The sequence below is a fragment of the Chelonoidis abingdonii genome, chromosome 2 (genome assembly GCF_003597395.2).
Source record: "Chelonoidis abingdonii isolate Lonesome George chromosome 2, CheloAbing_2.0, whole genome shotgun sequence".
Taxonomy (NCBI): Eukaryota; Metazoa; Chordata; order Testudines; family Testudinidae; genus Chelonoidis; species Chelonoidis abingdonii.
This window is the reverse complement of record NC_133770.1, coordinates 303197580-303221664: the sequence shown is the minus strand read 5'-3', so window position 1 is coordinate 303221664 and position 24085 is coordinate 303197580. Positions and strand designations below refer to the sequence as shown.

General features: G+C 50.7%; 1 protein-coding gene across 29 annotated transcripts in view; it reads right to left on the bottom strand.

Moving 5' to 3' along the window:
- SCRIB (scribble planar cell polarity protein) overlaps positions 1–24085 on the bottom strand; it is a 212188-nt gene that overhangs the window by 72428 nt on the left and 115675 nt on the right. For 20 of the 29 annotated variants that reach the window (XM_032762915.2, XM_075063333.1, XM_075063340.1 and 17 more), the window contains 3 exons: positions 23826–23909; positions 17732–18142; positions 15219–15287 (listed from right to left, as the gene is read on the bottom strand). In XM_032762915.2, coding sequence (XP_032618806.1) covers positions 15219–15287; positions 17732–18142; positions 23826–23909 — 564 coding nt within the window. The remainder of the gene's footprint in view (positions 1–15218; positions 15288–17731; positions 18143–23825; positions 23910–24085) is intronic. The other 9 variants (XM_075063346.1, XM_075063347.1, XM_075063351.1 and 6 more) reach the window with 2 other exon arrangements.

Sequence of the window (24085 nt, the reverse complement as noted above, 5' to 3'; positions counted from 1 at the left end):
CTTTTAACGAACTCTCTCTCTCTTTTCTTTTTTTAATAAATTTTAGTTTAGTTAATAAGAATTGGCTATAAGCATGTATTTTGGTCAAGACCTAAGTTATAATTGGACCTGGGTATGTGGCTGATCCTTTAGGATTGGAAGAACCTTTTCTTTTATATGATGAGATAAGATTTTCAGTAATTATCATCATATGTTTGAAGTGTGTCTGGATGGAGGCCTGAGGTTGGATACTTTAAGGGAACTGCGTTGTTTGGACTTCTGAGTAATCAGTGAGGTACTATGGAAGCTGTTCTGTGCTGCCTTGGTAAACTAAGTACTGAAATATCCACCAGTGTTTGGGGTTTGTCTGCCCTGTTTTGTTTGCAGTTCACCCTAATTGAGTGACCTCAGCTGGCTCCCATGGGCAGCATTGTCACAATGAGAAAATTTGCAAAAGGGAGACAGACAGACTAAATTAGTATAGACCAAAAGGTCTACTGAGGGTGACCAGATGTCCTGATTTTATAGGGACAGTCCCGATATTTGGGGCTTACATAGGCGCCTGTTGCCCTCCACCCTGTCCCGATTTTTCACATTCGCTATCTGGTCACCCTACCTCATATAATTCAAGGACTGTGTTAAGATCATGCCTGCTAAACTAGAAAAGTGCGGAACCAGAAACCAATGAACCAAAACTAGGCCTAATTGGTGGGCAAAATAATGAGAGGATGAGATGGGCTTGGTTCTTGGCAGGTAAAAAACCAGTGCATGCCTGATGTCGAGGGACTGAAGTCTCTTCTCTTCAGGAGAAGTGTGGGGATTTGGAAAAAGAACAGGTAAGTGAATAAACTGGTTAAGATGGAAATTGGAGATGATCTTGGGTAGAAATTTAGGGTGAAGGTGAAGAGGTATTTTATCCTTGTGACATATTGCAAATGTGGAGGGTCCATTATGAGAGGTCCCAGTTCACTGATCCTCTTGGCTGAAGTGATGGCCACTAGAAACACCACCTTCCTGGATAGGTGGGACATGGAATATCGCTGAGAGGTCTAGAAAATTTTGACAGCACACGGCTAAGATTCCATAGTGGTACTGGTTTAATGACTGGCGGGAAGGCCTTGATGAAGCCCTTCATGAACCACGTCATAGTTGGGTGGCTAAAGACAGAGTACCAGTCTGCCGGAGGGAGGAAGGCATGAATGGCTGCTAGGTGCACTTGTAATGAGGTGATCAAGATATCAGTGTTCTTTTGCGACAGGAGGTAATCTAAAATGATACAGGATGCTTGACGATACTGGCTGAGACTGATTGTGCTGCACCCAGGCGGAGAAGTGTATCCATTTAGTCAAATAACAGGTTCTGGTCAATTCTTTTCTACTGTGGGTAAGTATAGCCTTGACAGGGGATGAATAAGAGCACTCTACTTCCGAGGCCCATCCAAACACCAGGCCATGAGCCGGAGAGAACCTAGGCTGAGGTGTTTGGCCCTGCATCAAGACTTCTGAGAAGGGGTGGATTTTGATTGGAGGGTGGGCTAACATTGACAAAAGCTCTGGAAACCAAAACTATCTGGGCCATTAGGGTGCTAGGAGAACGACATTGGCCTTATCATGACATATTTTTCTCAGCACATGTGTATGCAGCAGGATGGGAGGAAAGGCATATCTGAAACCACTCATCCACAGTAATAGGAAAGTATCACCTTGGGAGTTGCAGGGTATGGCTCCTCTGGAACAATACAGGGGAAGTTTTTTGTTTGTTTGTGATGCAAAGAGGTTCCATAGACGTTGCGCCCCACTGCATGAAAATGTCTGTAAGTATAGAGTCATGTATTTCCCACTTGTGGTCCACTGAGAAGCACCTGCTGAGGTTGTCTGCTAAGGAGTTGTGAACTCCCGGGAGATATGCCATCTGGATTGCGATGTTGTGCCTGATGCACCAGTTCCAAAGCCTGACTGCCTCCAGACATGTGAGAGAGATCTTGCTCCTCCCTGTTTGTTTATGTAGACCACAGTGGTGATACTATCTGACATCGTTTGGAGGTGGAGGGAGCGAATGAGTGGGAGGAAGGCCTTGTATGCAAGGATGAGTACCCACAGCTCCAGGATGTTGATATATAGTCTGGCCTCCTGTGAGGTCCATATGCCCTGAACAGTGTGACTGTTCAGGTGGGTGCCTCACCTCAGAACAGACGCATTTGTTACAATGGTGACAGTGGCAGTGGAAAAGGGAACTCCCAGTCATAACTTGCCTTGGTTTGATCACCAAACGAAGAAGGAAGTGATCCTGGTAGGAATGGTCACCTTGGAGTTGATGTGGTTTGTTGGGCGAGTGGACCAAATTGAGCCAGGCCTGCAGGCAATGTAGATGAAGCACGGCAAAGGGTGTGCCATATGACCTAGAAGCAATAGGCACATTTACACTGTAGTCCTCGGTCTGCGGGAAATCAAAGAATTAGGTTGTGCATAGTCTGAAACCTTTCTGAAAGGAAGAAGGCTCTTGCAGAAACAGAGCCCTGAGAAAGTTTATTGTCCTCGTGGGGGATAAAACAGACTTTTCTCTGTTAGTATGAACCCACACGGCTGCAAGACTTTGAACAAGGAATTAAATAGCCAACCAGCCCTCCTGACAGAGTGACCTACCAGGAGCCATTCTTCAAGATATGGAAACACTATGTAGCCCTGATGGTTCATCTGGGCCACTACCTTGGAGAAAACTTTCATAATCACTCTAGGTGCCATTACTAGTCCAAAGGGGAGGACTCAAAATTGGAAATGCTCCCAGCCCACCGTAAACTATAGGAACCTCTTGTGGGAGGGGTGAATATCTATATGAAAATATGCGTACTTTGTGATAGAGCCACGAACCACAACCCTCTTGAAGAGAGACGTTTACAACCACAAATCCTCCCCATAATAATACCAGGGGCCAAGCTTCTAGATGCTGTATCTGCTGCATCAGCTGCAGCCTGAAGAGCCATTTTTGCTACCAACTTGCCTTTCTCTAGAAGGGAGAGGAGCTGGACTCTATCCTCAGAGGAAGGTTCGTCCTGAAATGCCACCAGCCTAGTTATTAAAGTCCTATTTAGCTAGACAGGGACTGGTAAAAGACCGTTACTCACCTTTGCAACTGTTGTTCTTTAAGATGTGTTGCTCATATCCATTCCGATTAGGGATGCATGCACTGCGTGCATGATCATTGGAGAATTTTTACCCTAGCAACACCTGGTGGGTCGGCTGTGGAGCCCCCTGGAGTGGCGCCTCAAAGGTGCTGGATAGGGAGGTTGTGTCCATAAGGGTAGAGACTAAGAGTCCTGGATCACCTGTCGAGGCTTGGCTCTCTCCATGGGGATAAAGGAGGGACTGGCTCCACAGATTTGTCCAAATCTGAAAATTGCTCCTGTTGGAATGGCAGAGCCATTGGTACTCAGGCAATCCTGGCTTATGATTGTGAGTGAGATGGCTCCTGGGACACCGAAGCAGTATCATCTTCCATGTAGTAATATCCCTCAGGAGAGCTGGGCCAGAGAAGAGGAGAGACTGGAGGTAGGGGAGGAAGATATCCTCTGGTGTTGTGTAGGTCTCTTGTGTACCCCAGTGTGCAGGGAGTTCCGATGATACCAACAGTACTGGTGCATCCCTGGTTGTGGTGTGCTCTTTGGGCAGACGCTTCAGTACTGTAGAATCTGGAGCGGCACTTGTGGGTGGAACTGGTGGATTATGGTCCTTATGCTTCAGTACCAAAGTCACCAATGGAACCAGCACATCCTTCTTCCTAAGGTCTTTACCCTCCAGCCTGATTTTTTTTTTTTTTTTTGCTAAGCCAGCTCCTTAGGATCTGTGTGTAAGGGCTTGCCCAACCTTGATGGGCTTGGGGAAGAACTGTCTCTTATGAACAGACCTCATAGACTTTAAAGTCAGAAGGGACCATCGTGATCATCTAGTCTGATCTCCTGCACTCTGCAGGCCACAGAACCTCACCCACTCCTGAAATAGGCCCTAACCTCTGGATGAGTTACTGAAGTCCTCAAATCATGGTTTAAAGACTTCAAGTTACAGAGAATTCACCATTTACTAGTTGATACCTGCAAGTGACCTAAAGTGACCTATGCCCCATGCTGCAAAAGAAGGCAAAAAACCCCAAGGGTCTCAGCCAATCTAACTTATAGGAAAATTCCTTCTCAACCCCAATATGGTGATCAGTTAAACCCTGAGCATGTGAGCAAGACACACCAGGCAGATACCTGGGAAAGAATTCTCTGCAATCATCTAGTGTTCCATCTCTAGCCACTGGGGATTTTTGCTACCAGCAGTTGCTCATGGACCACATGCCATTGTAGGCAGTCTCATCATACCATTCCCTCCATAAACTTATCAAGCTCGGTCTTGAAGCCAGTTAGGTTTTGTGCCCCACTGCTCCCCTTGGAAGGCTGCTCCAGAACTTCACTCTTAGAAACCTTCATCTAATTTCAAGCCTAAACTTGTTGATGGCCAGTTTATAGCCATTTGTTCTTGTGTCCATACTGGCGCTTAACTTAAATAACTCCTCTGCCTCCCTGGTATTTATCCCTCTGATGCATTTATAGAGAGCAATCATATATCCCCTCAGCCTTCTTTTGGTTAGGCTAAACAAGTCAAGCTCTTTGAGTCTCCTCTCATAAGGTAGATTTTCCATTCCTCGGATCATCCTAGTAACCCTTCTTTGCACCTGTTCCAGTTTGAATTCATGTTTCTTAAACATGAGAGACCAGAATTCACACAGTATTCCAGATGAGGTCTCACCAGTGCCTTGTATAATGGTACTAACACTTCCCCGTCTCTATTGGAAATATCTCACCTGATGCATCCTGGGACTGCATTAGACTTTTTCACCGCCACATCACGCTGACAGCTCATAGTCATACTGTGATCAGTCAATACACTCAGGTCTTTCTTCTCCTCTGTCACTTCCAACTGATAAGTCCCCAGTTTATAGTATAAATTCTTGTTGTTAGTCCCTAAATGCATGACCGTGCACTTTGCATTAAATTTCATCCCATTTCTATCAATCCAGTTTACAAGGTCATCCAGATCTTCTATGATATTCCTGTCCTCCTCCCTATTGGCAATACCTCCCATCTTTGTGTCATACACAAATTTTATTAGCACAGTCCCACTTTTTGTGGCAAGGTTAGTACCAAAAATGTTAAATAAGATTGGTCTCAAGACCGATCCCTGAGAAATACCACTTGTAATGTCCCTCCAGCCTGCCAGTTCACCTTTCAGCATGACCCACTGTACTCCCCCTTTAACCAGTTCCTTATTCACTTTTCAGTTCTCATATTAATCCCTATCTTCTTCAATTTAACTAATAATTTCCCTCATTGAGGATTTGTCCTTATGCCCACAAGAGTGTTCCCTGCTCTCATGGAGGGATGCCTTGGTGTAGTGGGGTGGGTCACCCGCTCCTGCCCTGAGGGGCTTAGAACAGCCAAGCAGAGGGCTGTGGCTAGGGCAAGCAGCTCCCAGGCTGTTTGGGGAAGGAGGCACAGCTGGGAGCCATGCCCCAAACAGACCACAGCAGGCTCCTATAAAAAGGCTTTGAGCCAGGAGCACTGATACTCTCTTTGTTTGTAGAGGGAGAAGGGCCTGGCTGTTAGGGAGCTGAGAAGGTACCTGGAGGGAGCAGGACTAGGGGAAGGCGAAGGGAGCTGGGGAGCTCTGGCCTGGAAAACCCCAGGCTGCGGCCTAGTCTAAGGCCAATTGGGTACTGGGGTTGCAGAGGGCAGCCCAGGGGTAGGCTGAGGCAGCGGGTCCAAACCCCCCTTGCCTATGATGAATGGCTGAGACACTGCAGTTTGCCCCAGTGAGTGGGGACTAGATGGTGACTGGCAGTAGCCAAATACTGAGGAGAGGTGGGGATAGTGGGTGGGGGTTCCCCTGAGTGGGGAGACCCACAGAAACTGTGGGGGTACTGCCTGGGGGCAGCACCCAGAGAAAAGGTCATCCGGGAGGGACACACGGGGCCAAGCGGCAGCAGGACATCGGCCTGCAGAGGGCACTCCGGAGGCTGGAGAGCTAATTTTCAAGACGATCAGCAGGAGGCACTGCAGGAGTGAATCCCACACCATTACACCTGCAATATCTTTGGGCTTAGAAACAAAGGGCTCCTCCCCTAAGCAGCTGCTTGGAGACATGCTGCTCCTTTGATGAGGCTGACGTTCAGGGCGGGTCTCCCTGGCCCAGATCAGAGAGGGGCCTCATGGCCTTCTCCATTAAGAGTTTTCTATGGCAAAGCTCACAGGCTTCGTGCATTCTCAGTGGCAACGAGTGACAAATGCTGCACTTCACCGAAATGTGTGTCTCACCAAAACAGTAGAGGCAGCATTGGTGTTTATCACTGACGAAGAAGGATCTAGGGCAAGAAATGCAGTTTTTGAAGCCTGGGACTCTAGGCATACTCCTGGTCACAGAGAGGGAGTTCCCGGGCTGGGGAAACAAACTACACTAAGTATACAAAAATTAAGTGTACCAAGCTAAAAGAATAACTATTTACTATTTTATTTACAGGTCTTCTGAAAGGCTGAAGCAGGAGACGACACTGGATTCTGACTCAGGCCATGAGGTGGTAAGAAGGAAGTGAGGGGGCGTCGACCCATACTCCCTTTCATACCCTCACTTGAGAGCATAAGATCTATTATGCATGTGTAGGCCAACAGACACGGCTTGTTAAAATCCCTGGACTTGGGCGAATGGTGTGCATGCATATCCCCACATGTGGAATACACACAGGGACCAGCACTTGAAGAAGAACCGTTGTTTCTTCTTTGGGTGATTGCACACCTCACAAGCAGATTATCCTGGAGGTGGGCACGTGAATGGAGAATAACTCATCTGAAACTAGCATCATTCCTGGATTGATGGGAAATGGCATAACAAGTAGCAAAGGTGTGGACTGATGATGAAGTTGCTGCTTTGCAAATTTCCCAAATAGGCATTTGCTCCAGTCAATGGGCCAGCACTCTAGCTGGTGGAGTCACATTTGCCAACTGGTACCATAAACAAATGCATGAAGAAATGCATGAGGAAATCCTCTGAGTGGAAACCATCCGGCCTTTCATTCTGTCTGCAACTGCAATAAACAACTGTGTTGAGGACCGAAAAAGTTTAGTGTGGTCCAGGTAGAAGGCTAACGCTCTTCTCACACTTAAATAATGAAGTTTCTCGTCTTTCTGAGTGTGAGACTTCAGGAAGTAAGTTGGAAAATAAATTTCCTGGTTAATGTAAAAATTGAATATCATCCTTTTCAGGAACTTCAGGTGAAGGTGAAGAAAGATTTTATCCTTCTGAAAAATCATATATGAAGGCTCTGACACTAATGCTTCCAATCACCCACCCTCCTCACCCAAGTTACCATAATTAAAAATGACACTTTCATAGAGAGGTGAATAAGGAAGCAAGTTTCAAGAGGTTCAAAAGGTGGCACCATTAATTTTGCCAACACCAGGCCAGACGCCACTGGGGAATAGGTTCTTGCATCTGTGAGTATAATCTATCTGATCCCTTTAGAAATCTGGTGGTGAAGGGGGTTGGGAAAAAGAGATCCATTATCCACAAGAGGTGAAATGCAGAAATAGCTGCCAAATGTGCTGTGATAGAACTAACTGCCAGGCTTTGATGGGTTTGAGCCAATATGCGATTGATGGAATCCTGCTCTGGAGAAACACACTTCTGTGAGGACCAGATGGAAAAACACTTCCATTTTTCCAGGTAAGTAGCTGAAAGTTTTCTACTAGCTGAAGGTTTTCTACTATTCAGCATGCTTTCTGTACATCTTTAGAGCATGCTCTTTCCAACAGTGTTAACTATGAAGTATCCACACTATGAAGTGAAGGACTTGCAGACTGGGGTGAAGTAGGAACCCATGGCCCTAGGAAATCACATCTAGAGTCAATGGGAAAGATAGTGGAGGTCTGACTGACAAGATTAGTAGGGTCAAATACCAGTGTTGCCAAGGCCAGGCTGGTGCTGTAAGTATGAGGTGAGCATGGTCTTGGACAAGACTCTGGGCAGTAACGGAATAAGAGGGATGGCATACAGAAAGGAATTTTTCCAGGATAGCAGGAATGCATCTATCAACAAACCTGGGCTCAACTGGCTATGCAAAACCCTCACAGGCGAATCACCTCTTGGCATTGCTGAGTTGAATGTGATCCTCCTTGCCAGTTTACTTAAAACATAGTTGCTGTATAGTCCGTTACCACCAGCAGATTTTTCCCTCACTATGTGGGAAGGAAGGCTGAACAGGCTAGATGGACAGCTTGCAATTCCCTGACATTTATATGAGTTTTCAGATCTTGAGAAGACCACAGACTTTGGTCTTCTCCCATCACAGGGACAATGCATCCGTGACTACTGTAGTGTTGGTTGGGGGGGAACAAAAGGAACCCCCAAACAAACATTCAGAGGGTCTGTCCATGAGTCCAGAGATGACAAAACTAACATTGGTATTCAAAAGGACAGTTACCTGTTCCGTAACTGGCATTCTTCGAGATGTTGCTCATGTCGCAGGTGTGCATGCTCGCCATGTACACCAGTGCTGGAAGTTTTTCCCTCAGCAGTACCCCTAGGGGGAGCACTGCTGCAACCTCTGGAGTGGCGCTGTTATAGCATGCTCTAAGGGGAGCCGCATGCTCCCCCCAACCTCAGTTCCTTCTTGCCGGACCAACTCCGACAGTGGGGAAGGAGGGAAGGATGTGGAATACACCTGAGCAACACATCTCGAAGAATGCCAGTTACGGAACAGGTAACTTTCCTTTCTTCTTTGAGTGCTTGCTCATGCGTATTCCACAGTAGGTGATTACAAGCTATGTCTGATGGAGGTGGGTAGGAGTTCACAGATTCTCTGGCTGAAGCACAGCCCTGCCGAAAATGGCATAATCCCTGGTGTGGGAGATGATCGCATAGTGCGACGGGAACGTGTGTACTGAGGACCGGGTAGCAGCTCTACAGATGTCCTGGATAGGGGCATGGGCCACAACACCAGCTGTTGAGGCCTGAACCCTTGTCGAATGACCCCTTACAATAGGTGGTGTGGGAACCCCTGCTAGGTTGTAGCATGTCTGGATGCACGATGTAATCCACTGGGAAAGCCTCTGGGTGGAGATCGGTTGGCCCCTCATGCGCTCGGCCGAAGCAACAAAGAGTTGCGAAGACCTGCAGAACGGCTTAGTCTGGCCCAAATAAAAGGCCAGAGCCCTGCGCACATAGAGCGCATGGAGGTGGCGTTCCTTGTTAGAGGTATGCGGCTTAGGGCAGAGGACAGGTAAGAAGATGTCCTGGCTCATGTGAAAGACGGAGACCACCTTGGGGAGAAATGCAGGGTGTGGGCGGAGCTGAACCTTGTCCTTGTGAAAGACAGTGTACGGGGGAGTCGCAGGTCAGGGCCCTGAGCTCCAAGACCTGTCGGGCTGACATGATGGCCATGAGGAAAGCTACCATCCAGGAAAGGTGAGACGACGAGCCTGTGGCCAGGGGTTCAAATGGGAGCCCCGTAAGGCAGGATAGCACCAAATTTAGATCCCACTGAGGGATACGGGTCCGAACATAAGGGAAGGACCAATCTGGCCCCTTGAGGAAACGCCTGTTCATGGCATGAGAGAAAACCGAGCAACCCTGGATGGAACACTGAAATAGCCGCCAGGTGCATCCTGACAGAGGAAGAGGCTAGACCTTGAGTTCTAAGGTGAAGCAGGTATTCAAGGATAAGTTGGAGTGGGGCAGATGTTGGGGAAACACCCCACTCGCCCACCCACCTGGAGAATCGGGACCACCTTGCCAGGTAGGCTCGGTGCGTGGATGGCTTCCTACTTTAGAGGAGGACATGCCTGACCCCCTCCGAATACCTTCTCTCCTCCACATCTAGCCACTGATCAACCATGCTGTCAGATGGAGGCTGGCTAGATTGGAGTGGAGGCGGCAGCCCTGGTCCTGGAAGAGTAGGTCCGAGCAGAGCGGCAATGACCAGGGAGGGGCCACGAGTAAGCCTAGGAGGGTCCCGTACCAATGCTTTCGGGACCACACTGGGGTGATCAAAAGGACGGGTGCCTTGTCCGTTTTTACTTTCTCCAGGACCTTGGCAATGAGAGGAAATGGGGGAAAACCGTAAGGGAGTTGACCTGACTATGACAGGAGGAAGGCATCCGAGATCAGGTTCCTCCCCCACCCCCAGAGCAGAACCTATGGCAATGGCGGTTCTGTCGGGTCACTTGGGGAGTGCCCAGAAGAGTTGATGAGTGACCTCTGGGTGAAGCCCCACTTGTGTTGGGAGGAGAAAACCCTGCTCAAGCAATCGGCCTGCGTGTTGTTGGCACCTGGCAGGTGGAAAGCCTTCAGGGAGATGTTGTGGTCTATACAGAACTCTCAGAGGCTGAGGCTTCCTGGCAGAGGGCCAAGGACCTCGCCCCGCCTTGCCTGTTGATATAAAACATCGCAGTGGTGTTGTCCATGAGTACTCTGACCACCTTGTCACGTAGCTGTGAGCTGAATGTCATGCAGGCTAAACGTATCACCCTGAATTCCCTGACATTTATGTGAAGGGACAGCTCTCCGGTGGACCACAAACCTTGGGTCCGTGAGGTCCCTATGTGAGCCCCCAGCCCAAGTCTGATGCGTTGGACACTAGGTCCAGCGACAGGGTCGGGTCCCAGAAGGGAATTCCCTGGAGCATATTGACCAGGCAGGACTACCATTGTAGCCTGGCGATCACCCATACTGGTACCGAGACGACTTTGTCCAGTTTGTCCCTGGCCTGGGAGAACTCTGAGGCCAACCAGAGCTGGAAGGGCCTCATACGAAACCTGGCATGGCAGGCCACATACGTGCACCCTGCTATGTGGCCCAGGAGCTGTAGGCATGCCCTGGCCGTGGTAACGGGGAACTCCATAACCAAGGTTATAAGCCCCTTCAGGGTCCGGAACCTGTCCATGGGAAGGGAGGCTGTGGCCTTGGAGGCATCCAGGAGAGAGCCTATGAATTCTATGCGCTACATTGGGACCAGTGTCGACTTGGCGTTGTTTACTAGGAGGCCTAGTTTGGCACATGTGGCCAAGAGCAGGTTCACGTGGTTGCGTACCTGGGACCACGAGCTGCCCTCAAGCAGCCAGTCTTCTAGGTAGGGGAATATCTGTACCCCTTGGTGTCTGAGGAAGGCCGCCACTACCACCATACACTTTGTGAATACCCTGGGCATGGCGGACAGGCCAAAGGGAAGGACCATAAATTGGTAATAGTCCTGTCCCACTAGGAAGCGTAGGAAGCGTCTGTGCCCCTCGAATATGTGGATATGGAAGTATGCGTCCTGAAAGTCCAGGGCCACATACCAGTCACCAGGGTCCAGGAAGGGGAAGATACATGCCAGACAGACCATGCGGAACTGGCATTTTGCCATGAACCAATTGAGGCCTTGCAGATCCAGGATGGGTCTGAGCCCCCCTTTTGCCTTGGGGATCAGGAAATAATGGGAGCAGCGCCCTTTCCCCCCGAATTCCCATGGAACTTTCTCCATGGCTCTCAGGCTGAGGAGCCGACTCACTTCCTGCTGTAGCAAGGGTAAATGCGAGGGGTCCCCTCTGCCGTCCAAGGGAGGGGGGTGGGAATGAGACAAATTGTAGCGTGTAACCCTGGGAAATGGTGCTGAAGACCCATTGGTCCAATGTTTTTCAGGACCATTCCACAAGGAACACAGACAAGTGGTTGCTGAAAACTAACTTTATTGGTGGGAGGGTCCTTTCAGGGATCACCGGGGTACCCTTCCACACCCAGTCAAAACCGTCTCTTGCCCTGCTGCTTGCCCCTAGAGGGCCTAGGCTGCAGGGCAGAGCGAGACTGCCTCTGAGGTCACCTCTTCTAAGTTTTGGACCCCCTGTAGGTGGGCTTGTATCTGGCTGGGGTGCAGGGACGAAGGCTTGTGCCTTAGGCTTTTCCTTGGGCGGGACGTAGAGCCCAAGGGTTTGAAGGGTGATACGTGAGTCCTTCTGCCATGGAGCCTCATGTCTATTTGTTCCGTGAACAGGTCCTTGCCATCAAAGGAAAGATCCTGCATCGTGGACTGCACCTCCATGTAGAGCCCGGATAGCAGTAGCCATGATGCCCTATGCATGGACACTGCAGAGGCCATAGATTGAACAGCCATGTCAGCTGCATCCAACACCGCCTGCAAAGCAGCCTTTGCAGCAGCAGCGCCCTCCTCCACCAGCTACTTGAATTCCTTCCTTTCGGCCTCTGGAAGGGAGGGTTTGAATTTTGGCAGTGACTCCACAAGTTAAAACTCATATCGACTGAGGAGGGCCTGGTGGTTGGCTACCCGGAGCTGGAAGCTGGTGGAAGAATAAAGCTTTCTGCCAAATGAGTCCAGTCTTTTGGAGTCTTATTCTTGGGTGCAAGTCCTGGTTGGCGTTGTCTTTCCCTGTGGTTCACAGATTCCACCACTAGGGAGTTGGGGGCTGGGTGAGTATAGAGATATTCATGCCCCTTCGTGGACATGAAGTATTTGTGCTCTGACTTTTTTTATATTGGGGCCAGGGAGGCTGGTGTTTGCCAAAGGGCATTAGAGATGTTGGCCAGCCCTTCATGGAGCGGGAGGGCCATTCTGCCCGGTGCTGAGGATGAGAGCACATTAAACAGCGAGTTCAAAGGTCCCTCCAGCTCCTCAGCTTGGAGATGGAGACTAGATGCTACTCGCTTTAGCAGCTCCTGATGGGCCCTGAAGTCCTCCTGTGGTATGGAGGGGAGTGGAGCTGTGATCTTGTCATCCAGTGCGGGGGAGAGGGACCAGCACCAGGTTCTGCATGTCGGCCGCTGCCACAGGGTCCACCCCTTGATCGGACTCCTTGTGTGGTGCCGAGGAACCATGACCTGCTGATCTATCCCTCAGAGGTCTGGATAGTGCTGCTGACGGAGTCTCCGATGCTCCTGCTATCGATCAAGGGCCTTGCTCGGCATGCACGGGGAGCTAGGGGGTCCACTGGCACCACTGGCTCTGCCACAGGGGTCCCTGTCATTGCCACTGGCAGCACCAGCTGGTCGGGTTGGCCCGGCTGGAGCATAGGGTGCTGCGTGTGGGTCGAGGTCTGGGTTACCAACGACCTGTTGGTGCCGTCCGAGCAGTACGCGCGGTGGTACCAAGCATGGCGTCTGCCATGGGAGGAGAACACCGACGTCGAAGAACGGTGCCGCCTCAAGCTGCCACTCCTCGAGATGCTTCAACTCCTGGATCCGCAACGACGCTGACCTGACGATCCCCACTGGGAGTAGTGGGCGTGGTGCCTTGACGTGCAACAGCTGGAGCATGACTGGAGACAGCATCTGTGCTGGAAGCGGCTCTGGTAGCTGCGCCAAGAGAAGGAGCATCTACAGCACTGGCGCCTGTCCCGCTGATAGTCTGTACTCACCATGGAGCACTGCCCAGAACTGTGCTCCAATGGCACCCTGCCAGTCAACCTGGAGGGCGACAAGAGTGGAGGCTGGGGGCTGTGTCCCGACAGGACGCTGGGTGATGAGCAGTCCCGAGAGCGGTCTCCTGACTAGGATCTGCATCGGGTCAGCGTTGGATGACGAGACCCCAGTGGCGGCTTGCCTCTAGAGCAGGGTCCAGGTGCCTGCGGTGCCCCAGGAACCTGCAGGGTCATAATATCTTTGGCCGCCTGCAGGGCCTCTGGTGTCAAAGGCATGAGGACTTCAGCTGAGAGGTCTGAGTTGACGCAACCGGGCTGCTCCACTCAACCTGAGTTGGAGCTCTAGAGCCTGGGGGGGGGGGGGGGGGGGGAAGGAACTAGGGCTGCCTGACTTGGGTCTTGCCTTTCCCCGTGTCTCCTCTCTATGCTTCTGAGATGATGAAGCCTTCCTCTGCTTTTACGACAGAGAGCAGCGCCAGCCACCGGTAGGTGCCGGGGGATTGCCACACGCCGAAGACAAAGTAGCCGGTGCCAATTCCGCTTGGCGCACCAGGGTAGGAGCCAGTGCCGACTCCATGAGAAGGGCCCAAAGTCTAATGTGTTTCTCTTTTTTTTTTCATCCTGGGTTTGAAGGACCTTCAGATTTTACAGCGGTTGCTGATGTGGGATTCGCCCAGGCAGCGGAGACAGTCAGTGTTGGGTCACCCCTGGGCATCGAACGCTTGCAAGACTCGCACGATTTAAACCCTGGGGCCCGGGGCATGCCCCGGCCTGAAGAATAACTAACTAAACTAGAACTTTTACTAAGTAACTGGAACAGGTACTGCTGAACAACCGAGATTTGAGATGAGCTGCAGAAAATTTGGAGAGAGTAGTTCCGATGCATGGTCACTGGTGGCAAGAAGGAACTGAGGGTGTGGGGAGTGTGTGGCTTCCCTTATAGCATGCTGTAGCGGTGCCTCTCCAGGGGTTGCAGCAGTGCTCCCCCTAAGGGTACTGCTGAGGGAAAAACTTCTGGCATCAGTGCACATGGCGAGCACGCACACCTACTGTGGAATACACATAAGCAATCACTCAAAGAAGAACCATCCTGTTTAGATGATGACTCGGGGCATGCATCAAAACTAGCCATCCTTGTCACTTCCTGAGGTGTAGTCTGGCATGCTGTACTGCAAAGGTAAACGTTGCCATGTCTCCCAAAAGCCAAAGGCACTTATGCACTGTGGTGACAGGATGAGCTTTTAGTTTCAGAACTAAGCTCCACTCAATAGGCCTGCCCACCAGGACTGCTCTAGTGAATTCTATTCTCTGTACTGGTTTCAGGATTGATTTGTCCCATAAATGTGGTCTACATTCTTTGTTCCTAGATGTAAATATTTACATTTAGTCACATTAAAATGCATATTGTTTGCTTGTGTCCAGTTTACCAATAAATCCATATGGTTGTGAGTCAAGGATCTCTCCTCTCCATTATTTACCACTCCCCCAATTTTTGTGTCATCTGCAAATTTTATCAGTGATGATTTCATGTTTCTTCCAAGTCCTTGATAATAAAAATGTTAAATAGCCTATGGCCAAGAAACAATCCCTGCTCAATGACAATTCACCAGCTACATTTTGAGACTTATTAGTTAGCCAGTTTTTAATCCATGTAATGTGTGCCATGGTAATTTTATATCATTCTAGTTTTGTAATCAAAACGCAGAGAGTTGGCCTCCTGTTCTATCCTCCCATACTGAAACCTTCTTGCCTTTAAGGTACCTGTTGCCCTTCCCCAAACTGTCAGCCCTCAGTGTGAGGGACTCACCTGCTGGCTGCTCGGTGAGTAAGAGGCATCCCGCCTGGAGCTCCCAGGCCCAGACTCGCCTGCTGGAGCCTGAAAACACAGACAAAACCATGAAGTTATTGCACAGCTTCAGCTCCTGTGCATCTAACCTGGCACTGGGCTCAAGGGCCATGCAGCAGGGAAGCAGAGCTGGCATCTGGACTGGTGCCAGAAGCAGCCCCCCACAGTGGGCGAGCAGAACTAGCACTGGACCCAGGAACAGCTGCCACACAGCAGGAAAGCACAGCCAGCACGGGGAATAAGAGAGCAGTACTACCCCCAGCTCCATACCCAGCTGCTGTGGCAACGCTGCCTTCCCTGGCACTTCCCTGAATCAAAGCCCTAAAATAGCCTCTATTCATCCCATAACTGGGTTAGAGGCCTCAGCTCCTCTCCAGCAAACAATAAAGGCCACAGCCCAGACAATTCCTCCTGCCCAAGGACCTCTTCTGAATCTTTGCTGCTTGGAGAAGAGGGAGAGGATACATTCCCAACCCCACCCACTGCCCGGCAACAAGAATGCAATAGATCCAAAGAGATGGGGAGGGGAAGAACCTTGAACCTTCCTCTCTCTGTCTGAGGCTTGGTCTGTACTAGGAAATGAGGTTGATATAACTACGACATTCAAAGGCGTGAAAAATCCACCCTTCTGTGTGATGCAGTGAAACTGATATATAACCCCCAGAGCAGACAGCGCTTGGTCAGTGGGAGAATTCTGCAGTGGTGCCCCTTGGGGAGGTGGAGTACCTACACTGATGGGAGACCCCCTCCTGTCGGCATAGGTAGCATCTACACGCAAGTGCTACAGCGAAACTGCTGCACCCTTTTTAAGTGTAGACAAGATCTTAAGCACTTATATGGCCCCCATCGCAGTTAACTTTTCAACAAACACTGTATTCGTGGATAATCTAAGCACTATACCCAGATGTACAGACACTCTTTTCTTAACCTGTGTATTATATAATTTTTTAACATTAGCTTTAATAAAATGTTTTAATCTGAGCATCCTCCAGTCTTTCATGTATTTATCCTCCCAACACCTCTGTGGGGTTGGAAGATGCTATTATCCCCATTTCACTGATGGGAACTGAGGCATCAAGGGCTGGATTTACAAAGCTATTAGGTGCCTAAAGATGCAGATAGCCCAGTGGGATTTACAGCAGTGCCCAAGTGCTTAAGTCACAGAGTTCCTGTCAATTCCACTAGGGACCTATCTCTGGCTCCAGATAACTAGATACCTTTGCAAACCTGGCCAACTGACTTGCCCAAACTCTGTGGCAAAGCCAGGAATTAAACCCAGGTCTCTCAAGTCTCATGCTAGCCCCCAAATCAGTCGACCAGCCTTCTTCTCTGTTTCTCTTCCTATTCTGCCTTTTGGGGCAAACCACAAGGGACATGGCAGTGCAGCTACAATAGTCTTTTCATCACTGTAGCCTAGCTTCTCAAACAAAGGATTTGTCCTACACAGAGCAGAGTAAACCTGAGAGTTCATGTCCCAGACCCAGTTGTGAAATTTGGGATTCTGTCAAGGTCAGCAGCAGAGCTGTGGAGAGCTGGCTCTGCGTGCCTGGAGATAGGAGCTGTGCTGCACACTGTGCTAGCGAGACGGGCTGTCTTCAATGTACAGATGTACAGAAAGGACTCAGATTTGGACAATGCCAAGCACGTGAATGTGACTCCGACACAGGACAAAAGGCTCCATTCTTTGCTACTCCCTGCTGTAACCAAACCAAAGAAAGACAGGAGCACAAGGGCATGGCCACCCTCCAACCATGCTGTCAGTAACAATTCCAGAGACATGGCGCTCTGGGGGCACTGTCATGCAAACCCCTCTCTTACTGACCACCCTCCCCCAGTGCAGATTGGTGCACAGAGGCACTGCCACTCCCATCCAGTGTCACTGCCACCCCACCCCCCACGTCACTGACCCTCCCAGGACAGACAGGGGCACTGCCACCCCACCCCCATGTCACTGACCCTCCCAGCACAGATAGGGGCACTGTCACCCCACCCCCCGTGTCACTGACCCTCCCAGCACAGACAGGAGCACTGCCACCCCACCCCCTGTATCACTGACCCTCCCAGCACAGACAGGAGCACTGCCACCCCATCCCCATGTCACTGACCCTCCCAGCACAGGGGCACAGGGGCACTGCCACCCCACTCCCGTGTCACTGACCCTCCCCCACCCAGCACAGACTGGGCTCATTCATTGTGTACTAGGTGTCTGGTGGTGGGGCACACTAGTGACCCCAGCACTTCCGCTCTCTGTTATGGGAATGGCAAGCGCCCACACACAGCAATGTGGGAGGCCCTCAGGAGTCCACTGCGACACAACACACACGGCACATGACATTGCTGTATGTTAGGTGGGGTTAGCCTCTGCACAGGTCTTGTGCTGCCAACATCCAGCATGCTCACTGATTTAGTAGGACACTGGTGGGCTTTAGTTGTGTGACCGCATGCTACACACAAGATGCTGCAGGGCTGCTTGCCTTGGAGTAAAGGTTGGTCTTCAGAACTCCCCCCTGACCATAGCCAAGGGGAGGGCCCCCCAGACAGGCCTTGCCTGCTGCCTTCCCCCTTCGATTAGCCACCACAAATGGGTTCTCACTGAAGAGAATTGGTTGAGAGTCGACCATACTCTCTTGATCTGGCTCCTGAGGCTTTGGCTGCTGGTCCTGGGTCAGGGGGCAGCCCACAGGCTCCTGCATGTGTAGCAGGACCAGGGCTGCCCTTTCTTTGTGCTTGCCAGGTGATGCCGGGTCCTGGGGTGGGCTAGTTACAGTGCTGCTCAGGCCTGCGATTGGGCCAGGGTCTGAATTCTGGCTGTCCAGAGCCACTGGCAGAGGCAGCATAGCGCAGTCACTCTCCATTCCAGAGCTGGCTCGATCACACTGAACGAGCTGAGAGGGAAACAAAAGGGTCAGAAACAGGAAGAAAGAACAGCCATCGTAAGGGAGAGGAGGCAGCAAACATGGTGTCAATCACTGCCACCATCACTCCTAGACACTGGGGACAGGAGAGCTCCCACACACAATGCCAATCACCACAGCTCCCTGGCTCTGCACTAGGGGAATCACAATGCTGAACAGCATCATGTGCAATGGAGGTGTGCAAAATTCCCATGCCTCCTGGCAAGGCCTTACCTATGGGATCCCATGCAACGGGCCCAAGAGGATAGCTTCCTGCTCTGTTTGCATATAAGAGAGTAAACACAACAAGCACATCCATGTCACATAACACCTGGCTACTTCCTGAAATTACTAAGCCCACGCTTCCAGCCAGAGACACACACTGAACCTGCATACACACACATACACCTCAAGCTCACACTCCTCACGTGCTCCAGGGCGTTAAACAGGAAAGGCTCCCGGGAAGAACATGCAAGGAAATAGCCAGGGCACCATCCACTCGCTCATTGTCACTGCACAGGCACAGGCTCAAGCCTTTCACCTCACTACAGCGTACAAGAAAGCAGCTCACTGCCCCTGTAGGGGCTAACACCGCAGCTCACTGTCCCTGCACTCACTATCATGCACACAAAAGCAGCTCATCATCATCACACTGCCTAATGCCACTCACCTCACTACAATGCACATGAAAGCAGCTCACCACCATCACACAGGCTAAACACCCACCTCACTACAGTGCACACAAAAGCATCTCACCATCACCACACAAATTCTTCTGCAACGAAAGGCAGCACGAACATCTCTGAGCCCACCACAGTCACGGCCGTAATGGGGCATTAAAAGGTTGAGGGAAGTCTTGCTCCATCAAGGCCCCAGCTTTCCCCTAGGTTCCATTCACCCTCTCCGCAGTGGTTTTATTGGAAGAAGCACTGACCTTCCCTCCTCTAACACTGCAGAGGCCAGACTCTCAGTGGCAGTCTCCTGGTGCCCAGCCAGAGCCCCCTCCAGGGAAGTGGAGAGAGTCAGAGCCCAGTACTCCAACTTCCTCCATCCAGAAGCAGGCTAAAGAGCTGTGAGACCCTTTCTGCTCCGATCACGTTCTGCAGCCCGAGTCAGGGTGACACTTACAAAAATAGCCCTTCAGGGTGGGGTAGGTGGGTGACTATATTGGCAGCTGGGAGGCTGATGACACGCAGAAATTCCTGGCACTCTCCTCTTCCCACCCCCAGCCTACCTCATCCCATGCTAAGGCAGCAAAGGGGAGAGTGATGGCTCGTATCAGGTTTCCACAGACACTGAGGGCTGGGTGACACTTATAGAGAGAGAAAATCATACCCCTAACTGTCAGAGTGATGCCAGAAAAAACTCTGTGCAGATGAAGTTATAACAGCAAAACAGCCCTTTTGCTGGGATAGCTTATTTCGTTTGGGAAGCTGGTATAAGCTACACTGGCAAAAGAATGCTGTTGCCTGTCTCAGCTGTATCTCTATTAGGTTTGCCAGTCTAACTATAGGCAAACCCTTCCTAGTGTAGCCAATGCCTACCACGCCATGTTCCTCCCTGCTTTTTTCTCTAACACCATGGAACTCTACCTGGGCTGAGACCCTGGGGCATGGGAGAGCATAGATCCCACTAGTCCCACACCAGCGTGTCTTGCCCACATAGGGGGAAGGAGAGCACTGTCCTTCTCGGGCATTGTGGGGAAGGGAAGGCGAATGCAACTCTTCTGAGTCTGGAAAGTGAGAAGTGCACTGACTGGTAGGATGCCTCAGAAACTCCCCTCCTTTGGCTCATCCACATCGCTAGCTCCTGAGCCTCTCCAGCTCTCAGACTGATCTCCAGGGCTGCTGCCGTGCATTCTGGGTATGGACTCCCAGCTTCCGCTCCTTCTCCCTCTCACTGGATTATTTTTACTGGTCAAGCACAGCTCCTATTTTGGGCAACTGAGGATCTGTTAAAATTGTGCCATTGACCCAGTCTTATCCCTCAAGAGCTGGGCTCCTGTTCTAGCACAGGGAGATCGAGAAAACATGCGCCCCAGAGCAAATACAGAGATAATGCAGTCAGTCTGTCCTGGTCCATCACTCTGCCCCAGAACAGGAACTCTAATCCTCTTCTGCCAGCACAGTCAGGCTCTGGAATCTAACAGGCAGAACAAGATCCAGTGGCTGGAAGCAGAAGCCAGATAAATTTACACTAGAAATAAAATGCAGATTTTTAACAATGAAGATATTTAACAATTGGAATAATTTACCTAGGACTATGGTCGAATCTCCATTCCTTGGAGTCTGTAAATCAAGATCTTTCTAAAAGATCTGCTCTGCCTCAACCCAGAGTTATAGGCTTGACGCAGGTGTCACTGGGTGAGGCCAACCTGGATTAACACTGGAGCTTTAGAGGCTGCTGCCTGGGGCCTCAGATTTTGAGGGGCCCCTGCGAACAAGTTGGAATGGTCTTAATGTTTTCTCTGAACACAGGGTGTGCCTCACTTTCCCCTATGTATTGCTTAAGTATCTGGGTGGTGGAATAAGAGTGTACAATCATTGCAGAGACCCCCAGAAGACAGGTGTGAGTACCATAGGCACAGAGAGTAACCTAGCAACTGATTCCCTTCCTACCACCCCAGCCCTGCAAGGTGCTGGGAGCAAAGAGATCAGGTGACCTTTTGCAGGGAAAGGGACAAATGACAGAGGAAGAGCCACAGGGGGGTCAGAGGATGGGTTGGCAGAAACTGGCCAGTTTCCTGTTTTGATACTCGGAGGGGGAAGTCCAGGGCACCAGGCCCTGGATCCCCCCCGAAGATGAACTTTGCTGTTTCCAATTTCTGTGCTAAGAAGCTCTGTTCTACGCTGTGTTCCTGTTGACTAATAACCCTTCTGTGTTACATGCAGGCTGAGAGTCACTGCTGCCTGCAGAGTTGGGGGGCAGGGCCCTTTGGGGGTATATATGGCTTCCCCAGATGTCCCATCCAGAGGGACTCACTGTGGGGTGCTCACAAGGTGAACAGGGGGCTGAACCCTCCGAGGTCAGACCCAGGAAGTGCAGAAGCCAAAGAAGCTTCTTGCTATGGTGCAAGGGTACCCTGTGGGAAGTCACACTGCACCAGAGTCCTGCCTGGCTTCACCCAGCCTGGGATTCCCATGACACCCCCCAAAATATAACTAATTTGTATAGGTGATTAGATAATTAAAGCCATAGCATCATGATGTCTATTACTACCAGTTAGGTGCCAAAATCCAAATGGCTTTGTTTGTTTTAACTTTCACTCAGCTCTATAATGGGTCCATCACGTTTGAAAACTGGAACTGAAATAACCAAGGGAATGTAACAAAGGAGTGTTTAGCCCTGGGCATGGGCAGTGGTAAAGCACAAAAGATCGTGAATATGCAAAAAGGGGCTCCCAGAACAATAACAGCCAGGACCCCCTTCACCTTTAATCTGGTCCTGGGTGAGTGGGTCACTCGGTGTTAAGCAAGAAGTCTCAGTACACGATCATACTGGTCCCTTCTAGCCTTAAAAATCTCAGAATCTACAAATCTATGAAAGAGCCAAGCTCACTGCCCATGAACTCCACTGCACTGGGTACTACACAGACGCAGCTCAGACACAGGGACCACAAATAGGCCTAGCTATTTGGACTGGGAACAACTCTGTGGACTGGGAACAACTCTGTGCACCATTTGGAGTTGACTCATTCATGGCTGGCTTTTACAGGTATAGCATACAAATACAAACCATGTTACTCGCAGTAAACCCCTGACACCAACCCACACAGAGAGGCCTATACACAGCAAAACAGACTGCCACCCCCTGGGCTTAAATTCTTGCCCCTTCTCTGGGGTGTTCCCAAGAGAAATCTCATTTGGGACCCAGAGCAGAGCCCTGTCGCAGCTCCAAGCCTTCTATCATTTCCACCTCTGCCCAGGAGCGTGAGAAACAATGAGTTTCCAAGGGGAGCTGGACCTTCCTTCTTCATTGCCCCTCCAGAAGGACCGCATCGCTCAGAAATGTGTTTAGCTAGACAGGCACAGACACTCCAGATGGCACTGGCTTTCTCTGTCACTCTCCTGCAGTAAAATCCACCCTTCTCAAATTGGCTAAAAGGCTCTCTTAGCCCCAGCTGGAATTAGTGTGAATGAAACTAACACAGCCAGGAGTAAAGGAGGCCCTATAGGCTGAACCAGGGCTCATGCTGCATCGAAAACAAGACAGACCAGACGACAGACACAGCTTGATTAGACAGAAAGGCAACCAGCTGGAAGAATCAGACACATAGCAAGAACTGGGAGCTAATGCTGCTGTGGGAACAAGGAAACAGAAATAGTCACCTTCATTAAACCTGATTGTCAGGCTGTAAAAAACCTGATAAATTACCAATTCATTTCCTTGCCAGCTGCCCTGATCCTGAGCTTCCTGCCATACGCCAAGTGGACTAACTGTGCCTCCAGAGGGAAAAACCAGCACCCTTGCCACCCCTGCAGCCCCCAACTCCATGCTTTCTGTATCAGGGGTATGTACAGGGTCGGTCACAGGACAGCTGGAGGGAGATGAACATGGACATCAGCTGCCACTCCGTCTGAAATGAGACATTTATAGATGCTGCTGCTGCTGTCCCCTCACATTCCAAAATAGCAGCTTGTGCAGCCCTGCATTCCACAGCCCCCAGAAACTCCCAGTCTGAGGCAGGGACCCAGTAGGGCAGCAGTTCCCAAGCAGTCCTTCCCGGGGCACGTCATGGCGGGCTGAAGAGAGACAGCTGCTTACAGGGGGCCGGCTCTCCCCTTGATTCCAGCTGCTAAGTCACATTAAAAGATGCTAAAAATACATTACATTCTTTCCTGGTGGGACTTTTCTGTGTGAGTAACAACCAGTAGGCAAGGAGGCAGGGCCAGGGGAATGGCAGGGAAGGGAATGTGGAGCCAAGCAATGGTAGGCATGGAAGGAAAGGGGAGGTGGAGTCTCAGGATGATATTGGGAAATGGAATGGGACAGGACAGGAGGTGAAGCAATGGAGGAATGAGCAGAGAGGTGGAAAACAGGGACTATGAGAAAGGGAACAGGAAGGGAACAGGAAGAGATGACTGGGGTAGGAAGTAGGGCCCAGGTGATGTGGGAACAGGAGAGGAGAAGAGTCAAGACAGGGCCCAGGGCAATGGGAGGAGAGGAACAGTGAAGTAGGGCTCGCTGGCGATGGAATTGGGATGAAAGGAAGAGATGTGGAGTGTGGGTGATGGAAGAGACAGAAGGGGGTTGTGGCCTCCCTACCTTCAAGGCAGCATTAACCAAGCTGTGAAATCCAGTTAGCCTTCCCTGGAACTAAGAACCCCTGCCCCTCCATCCTGGGATTGACACATGGAAGGTCTTAGACGTGGTTGCCATGTCCTTTTGTGTAGCCTCCCGCCATTCCAGTTGGATCTGGGATTCTCCTCACTGTCCCACATTGGTGGGTAGTGCTGTGCACCTTGTTTGCCACTAGCGGCTCCCCACCCCACCCAGGAGCCTACACCGAGCTCTGCCTGTGGTACTATCTGCTTCTCAGGGTCACAGGCCACGTCCTCATCAGGACACACTCTCCTTTTCTTTCCCCGGGGAACTCTTTTATTGGCTGTCTCCATCCCTGGCTAGCCTCCAGCATGAGCCCATCCACAGTTTCAGCGAGGACCCCATCACTTACAGCACGGGTGACTCTTGGTAAGTTGTTGCTGGGCAAAGCTGCCAGGGTCCGATAGTCCAGTCGCAAAGGCTCACTGCTGATGTTCTGGAGAGGAATGAAAAACAGAGAGAGGTCAGGCCAAGAGTGGGATAAGGCAAGAAGGAGGGATCAGGCCAAAGAAAGAGGGGCAGCTCCCCCGTGGGCCAAAGGGCCGATCAACAAGCAAGGCCTCATCTCCAGGGAAAACTCTCATTGCCTGGGAAAAAGTCCAGTCAGTGACC